General features: G+C 38.5%; 1 protein-coding gene across 1 annotated transcript; it reads right to left on the reverse strand.

The window, feature by feature from the left end:
- Positions 1-138: 138 nt before the first annotated feature.
- tcea1 (transcription elongation factor A (SII), 1) lies at positions 139-7,619 on the reverse strand. The gene is made up of 10 exons (XM_034208019.1): positions 7,264-7,619; positions 6,026-6,088; positions 5,843-5,948; positions 5,441-5,540; positions 4,440-4,585; positions 4,238-4,294; positions 3,730-3,884; positions 3,413-3,559; positions 1,711-1,782; positions 139-536 (listed from the first exon to the last, which is right to left on the reverse strand). The coding sequence occupies exons 1-10, from the start codon at positions 7,336-7,338 to the stop codon at positions 528-530; spliced, it is 930 nt and encodes a 309-aa protein (XP_034063910.1). The 5' UTR covers positions 7,339-7,619; the 3' UTR covers positions 139-527.
- Between the last annotated feature and the right edge of the window lie 732 nt (positions 7,620-8,351).

An 8,351-nucleotide genomic window follows, 5' to 3' on the forward strand; every position in this document is an offset into this window, starting at 1 on the left:
CACACACACACACACACACACACACACACACACACACACACACACACACACACACACACACACACACACACACACACACACACACACACACACACACACACACACACACACACACAACCAGAGGACACCAAAGTCTAATGAAAAGCACTTGTTTTTTAATCAAATGGATTACACTTTTATTGGGAAATTAAATAAAAACAATTCCATGTCGTGAGGGAAAAGCAAAAAACAACATTTCTCAAAGTGTTAAAACTACATATAAAAAAATGCAGATAAAAGAAATTGAGACAAGATCGATCGCATATATCTGACAGAGACAAAACAACTAATGACAATAGTAAAATATTTGGGGGGAGGGCTTTCGGGTGACTTCAACCTATGAACCGGATATTTATATTAAACGGTAACCTGTGGCATCTCTGTATGGCATGATGTGTGCTATGTACCACAAAATACAAAGCTCCAATGTGTTGCAGAGACACAATCTGGTCCGGGAATTTGCTACTTGTCGGGAGTGTCGCGCAGATTCAGCAGAACTGTAAAAAAACAAAGACATTATTAATACCAAGACAATGCAATATTTACATTTAAACACTGATTATAATAAGCCATGAAGGGGCTGGTAGGGGGGAATATAAATCAACAAAGACCATCATTTGTTTTTATTTTAATTTTAAAAACTATTCCTAGACTCGACTCTCAATCATCAAACTCATGAAATTGCAGTGATTAAATAAATGTTGATTTAATTTACAAATATTGGTTTTTACTATGGATATACCACTTTACAATGAGACTACCCTTATAAAGGATTCATAAAGGGGTTATAATTAGGTTATGAATTAGGTTGTAAACACTTTATTAATCATTAAGAACCTTTTATAAACCAGTTCTAACAGTTTTCATACGTCAACACAGGCTCACTATTTGGCAAGATGACTAAGCCTTATATTGGCTACTTAGCGAGAATCAACTCGGTGAGCAACAGATACCAAGGATGCTGGCTGATGAAGAAGACGAAGTAAGCTAGGTAGCCAATATAAGGCTTAGCAGTACAGATAAATGTGGGCTCACTATTTGGCAAGCAACCGGTCACAGTTGCCCTTTTTATCTCATGTCTTTTTATCTCAAGCTTATTAATGATTTATAAAGTGTTCACAACCTAATTAATAAATGAATTACAAACTATTGGTAAACCCTTTATAAGGGTCGTCTTATTGTAAAGTGGTACCATAACTAACTCAAATTTACAAATCGAGATGAATTCAAACTACAACACGAGATATATGTAGACGTTGTGCACGTTACAATTGTCTTAATCATCATTAAATCTATCAATTGGTTATTTTACTAAATTCAGAAATTCTTTAATCTATCAAATGTAAATTATAAAAGAAGAATAATTGTAATAAGGCAACAAAATAAACAGTTTTGATATTAGCTTGATATTTAGATTAACACATTTCTGTTTCTCGACTTGATTTATCATTTCAGCTTTATTTGATATGCAACAACATTGAGGCGTCACCAGGTGGCAGACTTCGGTGTAAACTAGCATTTAGTTCTGCAGAAGTGGGATTACATATGAAAAGGTGAGCAGTTGAAGTCTGCATGGAGAGTGGACCAAATGGTCTCGATCTTTTATGTAAGTAAAAATAAATAAATAAAGATTCTTGATGCCCTTAGTCAACAGAGCGTGAACCAACATACCTTCCATCGATTTCCGCAATCATTGCAGAAGACAAACGTGGTCATCGGTTCATCAGCACTGCGAGTTTGAACCTGGAAAAGACAGAAACATTCACAATCCATTTATAACTAAATCAAACTGCGGTTTAGACTGATTTCAAAATCATGAAAAGTACATTTTGCTCTTTACTAAGTTGAGTTACATGATGAACATGAAGTCAAACCAATATAATATTAATGTAACCAACCCATTTTAATTAAGTCAATTCATATACATCAACAGGTTATTTACAGCACTATTCAAGGTCTTTCAAGGCACCTACATCTAAAATGTCTACACTCATAATGCTGAAGCCTTTATCATTAAATGTAAAATGTTAATATAAATCCAATTGTAAAGTTTAATGTGTAAAGAATTCCTTTATAGCCGTTATTCATAACCAGCTGTTTATATTAACTTTGATTGTGTGTTTGGATCCTGGTTATTTAATACTTAGCTAGCTCCAGTCCGCTCCATGCATTCTGTTTTATAACAAATACGACCAACAAATATTAAAAGACTTTTGGTTCACATGACTGGTTGTGTATATTGAACACCGAATGATATTGAAAATTAAGAACTTTTCAAAATACAAGCTTTCCATACCTTGATAACATTACGGTCAAAATCTTGCATTTGCTATCTTTCAAGACTTTTAATAAACCCAGTACTTTTTTTGTTGTTGCAATGAAATGAATTATCACAACACCTTGCGTTTACTCTCCCAATGAGATGTAATCTCTTGTTGATCCAATTTTACCATCAACCATAACATCCTTCTTTTACAGCAGGGGTGTCCAAACTACGGCCCGGGTGCCAAATGCGGCCGGGGTGCCAAATGCGGCCCGCAGGCCATTTTGAATCGGCCCTCAGCTAATTCAAAAGGTATAATGCAATATGGCCCACAAATAAAACTTTTGCTTGTCTTATATTGTCTTTTACATTACATTACATTACATTACATTTAGCTGACGCTTTTATCCAAAGCGACTTACAATAAGTGCGATCGACCAACAAGATACAAACTTGATGAAAACAGAATCATATAAGTACATCAGGTTTCATAGAGCCAAACATTTCAAGTGCTACTCAACTAGCTTTAGATAAGCCAGTCCTTTATTAGTATATAAGTGCTTTGTTAGTAATTCTATCGCTCGAAGTGGAGTCGAAAGAGATGAGTTTTCAGTCTGCGCCGGAATCTGTGCAAGCTATCTGCCGTCCTGATTGCTGTCTTGTATTGTAAAGCATTGTATTGTACTTCTTAAATATATATGTAAACATATGTTACACAGTAGTATTCATGTGTTAATAAGCCCACTTCCAAATCAATCCCATCAATTAAAGTTGAAAACATTTTCTAAAAAAGCCTAATAACTTGTTTCCATAACCAGCTTCATATTTCCCCTTATTATAAGCAATCTGAGGCTTCTGTCTTAAGGAATGAGCTGCAAACAAAAACAATGAAACCCTCTGGAGAGCTGTGATGTTGGCTGTTTTTTCTTAAAGCATTTTCAAGTATTAAGCATAATTTGCCTACATTTGATTGATTTTGCGAAATACCTCTCCTCTAGTGAGTGGCCCAGCCCTTCATATATTTTTCTGTACGTGGCCCTCGGAGAAAAAAGTTTGGACACCCCTGTTTTACAGCAACAGTTCAAATGAAGCATGAATGGCGCTCCATACCTGCGTGTAGGTGCAGCACTTCCCCTTGCACTTTCCACAGGTGAATAGATCCGTCTGACAGCCTCCTGTGGTGGCCATCTGGTGGTCCCGGACAGCCTCTTTGGTCAAATTCTTTCTCATTTCCTTCAGCTCATCACTGGCCATATCCTACAGAAACAGAAGTCAGTCAATCTTTATGTTTCATGTAATCAAAACAATAGATACACAGCCCTGTGACCAAGTTAAATGATCAACACAGAGATTCAATGTAAGAAGAACAACAGTGTTGGATTATCTCTACTTCTGACTGTGTGCCAGTTCCAGGATCTTTAACACACCTCTGCGGTCATCTTAGCCATCCGCTCAGGGGACACATTCCCGCAGAGCACTGTCCTCCTTAAATTCGGGTTCTTTACATCCTTTAAGTTCGAGATTCGGCTCCGCACACGGTTCTTGTATCTCATGTCTGTGTTCTTAAACTCTTGAAAGATAAGTGGTAGCAAGTCAAGGAATACAATGTTGCAATGGGTTTAAAAAAAGATAATAATCTGGAAACCTTAATGACAAAACATGTTTAACACAAATTAATCACATTAACAACTCTGACCCAAACTTCCTGTAATGCCATGAACACAAATGTACCATGACCTGCATGGCAGCAAAGAGGCAAACAAAGTAAAGGCACTTTTTCTGCTGATTATAAAAGAGCAAGCTCCAAATAACTTTTATATCTACAGCTTCAAAAGCTTAAAGGTTCTCCTAAATACCAAATGCCTTGGCCAAGTCAGTACATACTGCTTCCAAACATCTTCTTCAAACACACTTTCCATTCAATGTTAAGGATATTTTCCTCGATCTGCGCGCCCAGTTCATCACAATCAGCACCAATAGCAATATGATCATCTGAAAAACACAAGGTAAATAGTAAAAGGCAGTGTACAAAATTATGAAAAATACAGTTCAAAAGGGTAATAGTAACCACAATAACATACAGTATATCCTATGTTTGAAATGTGTTTTCCATATCATATATACCAACATATATTACCTCCAGTCTGCAGTGCTTGGGTCATCAGCTCTCGGCACTTGAGCCTGATCGAGTCGGAGGTGCCTGAGGCGCGAGGAAAAGTCGGGATCAATGAGTTGGATGAAACGTCAGCGCGTTCACTCTTGCTGCTGGAGTTACTGCTGGAGCTGCCGTGGGAGCAAGGAGAGAAGAGAACTTGAATTCTGAGAAAAATATGAAAACGTTTAGCAAACGGCAACAAATCTCTGTGGACGCTTAGTCATAATATGTGTAAAGCAATAGAGAACCGCAGTGACGCGTCCTAAAACCTGGAAGTAAGTTAGCATTTTTACCACTTCCGGTTCCTTCGATAAAAAGCAATGCAATTTCTCCATAGGATTTTGGAAAATAGCTCCAGATAAGGTCTGTGTTTGACACAAATTGAAGAGACAGATCACGTTTTGTTCTACGACATTAAATACATCAGCAGTGACCCCGCTGGTGATTTTTGAGGAGTTTACGTGTCTGAAAAACGATGGTTGTTAACAAGTGGCTGAATAGGACTACAGAAGTTGTCCAGGCCGTTTTACGTCATTACACCGAACACGTAAAACACTCCCGCTAAGTTTGTTTGCCCTGTTCTGCTTGAAAGCAAGTCCCTGCCTCCTGCAAACTGTTCAAACAAAGGCTTCAACTTGTACCATTTAGAATCTGTATGTTTGAATATGGATCTTAAGTTGGCGTGACGTTGAAGCAGCGACCCTGCTGTAGTTCCTTTATAGCATAACGTTAGCATTTTGCGACTAGATTTATGCTTCGAAAATTATAAAAGTAGGGTAGACATGTGGATATTATCCGGCTGAACAAAACGTGATCCGTCTCTTAAATGTGTCTCAATCACAGACCTTATTTCCAGCTATTTTCCAAAATTCTATGGAGAAATTGTATTGCGTTTTTGACGAAGGAACCGGAAGAAGTTTACATCCGGGTTTTAGGACGCGTCACTGCTGTTCTCTATAGTATATTATTATCACTCTTGTTACCTTTCTTCTTTTGCGTCTGGACTTCCCTGCGAGGGAGAAGAAGGCGTTGTTTGCTCTTTCCTCTTTTCATCTGACGTTTTATCTCCACCAGTAGGCTCATCTGGAGTAAGAGAATAACAGAAGAGACAGCAACATTAGATATTTGTTACGTCAGTGCTTCCTAATGCCAGTCAGCTGAATAGCTCTGCATTTAGAAGAAATTGCCAAACCCACAAAGTTCCTTAAATTGTTGCCTATAATGTGTTTGGAGTGTTTATGCGTGGAACTTTATAAAAAAATATATATGGGTGGAGAAGAGTGACGGATTGTTTAGCATTATGGACAATATTATAATCAGATAGTGATTCCCCTCAGAGAAAAACTGTCGTGGAAGAACCTCTTGGGTTGAAATGAGAAACCTACCTAAAAGCTTCTTCCATGACTTGATCAGGGACTTGGCTAGAGATGTCACCTCGTCGTCTGTGCTCTGCTTGCGGATGGCGTTAACCGACATCCCGATTCTGGTAGACTGTGGAAAGACACTGTGTCAGAGCTCCAGGCTTTGAGAAGCGACAGTGAGCCGTGAGAATACATGAGCAAAGATACCTGAAGCAGCTCGAGAGTCATGGGGATACTTCGCAGCTCCTTCAATAAGTCCAAAGCCCCGGCCTGCAGAGGAGATTTAAGTTTGATATATTAACAACAGCAATTCAGACGTAAGAAAGATGTTGGCTAGTTTTCCTTTCTGTCTATTTTGTCTATGGGACATTGTACAAATATGAGACATTAGACATACAAAGCTGCGATGAGATATACAGACATTAATAGAATGTATGTTAACAGACTTGGTATATAGTGTAGTGGTTCTTTTAGTGGCAGTTTTGTAGGTATTTGTGTGACACTGTGGCCCGAGGGATGCCCCGGGGAGGAGGAATACATACATAGCAATAGCAATAATGTTAGTGTGTAAGTAAATCAATAATAATAATAAAGTAAAAACAAACAAGAAAACCAACAAATAAATAGTAAAGAGTTTGGTTTACTTCTGGGAGGAAGTGGTGTAAATCGGGTTCCTATCTTTTTGTAATTGGTGTAATTCTCTACTAATATTATTCAAATAGCTTTATTGGCATCACCTGAATGACATCGTGTTTAAAGAAAACGATAATAAAAAACAAGTTCAAAATCAACAATTATAAGTGAAACTGTACACTACTCAATTGACAGTAAAGGAAACAGCAACTGTCAGGATAATTGATTCTTCATTCTAGCAAAACAACGAACATTAGCTTGTAGTAGCTTCTCAAATGTGATACATTGGTACTTTGTCACTATAATATATTCAGCAGTGTTATCAGAAACGAATCTGATCGTTACCTCTAGCCCCAGTAGCGTTGGATTACATGTAGTACAATAACAGTAGCTAGGAGGCTAACAGTTAACCATAACAGTTAGTTAACGCACTAGCTAATGTTAGCCGCTTGCAAAACACTACTGAAATCTTAGTTTTTATTGAAGGAATGATTGCAGATGTTGATTTCTAACTAGCTACTTAATTTAGCTCTTCTTTAAATCACCACACTACATCCAACATGTTATTACGCTGCAAGGCATAACGTTAGCAAGGACTGCTAAGTGGCTAGCTGCTGGCAACACATAGAACTACATGTTGTTAGGGGTAACAGTCCCGTAAATAGGTTAGGGAAAATACTCAACATTTAGAATCGTGTTTACAATCACTCAACAGGTTCGAGGGTGAATTAGATGCACAGTAGGTAGCTAACCACATAACAACAATCCATTAGCGCCAATGTTAGCGGGTAGTAGGAACCCATTTTTCTCACCCCGTTTTTCTTCTGCGCCATTTTATCCATTTTTTTCGCAATTCTGATGATCTCCTCTTCCTCCTTTTTACCCATGTTGAGTGATCTGATTGTATCCAAAAGTCGGGAGAAATGGGGATTGAAAATTCCCGACAAAGAACACGCCGAGAGAAGTGAGAGCGGCGGCGGCGGCGTCTACTTCAGGGACCAGGACCGCAGCAGACCTGAGCAGTCGATGCATGATGGGTTCAGGGGCAGTTAATCGAGACGAAACCCAAGATTCCTCAGGACAGTGGGCACATGTGAGAGCCTAGATGGGTTTATTCCATTCTATGGTTTATTCAGAGGTGGGAGAAGTACTCAGATCTTGTATTTAAGAGAAAGTAGAAATAACAGACGGTACCAAGTAAAAGTCCTGCATTCAAAAGGTTAGTCAAGTATAAGTACGGTATTTGAGTAAATCAATGTACATTGTTATTCCCAACGCTGCTCTGGAGTGGTGGAAAGTAAACATATTCAGATTATTTACTTGAGTAAAAGTACTAAAACTACACTGTAAGAATACTCAATTCATAGAAAAAATTATGTATGGCATATGGCTGTCTAACATAAGTTAAATCCATTTCTCAATTATTCTGACAATGTACTTAACCCCAAATAAAAGAACCCCATAAAAAGAGTTGTTAAATAATAGTGAAGTCACGTTGTAATAACAATAACTCATCTCTCTCTCGTTTTATTTTTCAGCTTTGGCAAAAGCCACTGTGTCAAATGTCCTTCCTGGGTTGCCGTCCGGAGTTGTCCTGGCGGACCATCTCGCACATGCGCAGTACAGATCGGGCAGGGGGATGGATCGGGTAGTGACACTCGGGTTGCTTTCCGATAATCCAAAAATCAGCTCCTAAATTCTAACCCTATCTCCTATTCCTTGACCTCTGCGTGAAACGTCACGGGGTTAAGGGATAGTGGATAGGAGAATTCAAAAGGACTTAGGAGAATAGACTGCGGTACTTTAGAGAATCCGAATGCACTTTCACTATCCGACGTATTTATGATGCGCCAGCGGACGTCATGAATGTGCGTCTGCTGCTGTGGGGAAACTATGGAAA

Source organism: Gymnodraco acuticeps, unplaced genomic scaffold (genome assembly GCF_902827175.1).
Source record: "Gymnodraco acuticeps unplaced genomic scaffold, fGymAcu1.1, whole genome shotgun sequence".
Taxonomy (NCBI): Eukaryota; Metazoa; Chordata; class Actinopteri; order Perciformes; family Bathydraconidae; genus Gymnodraco; species Gymnodraco acuticeps.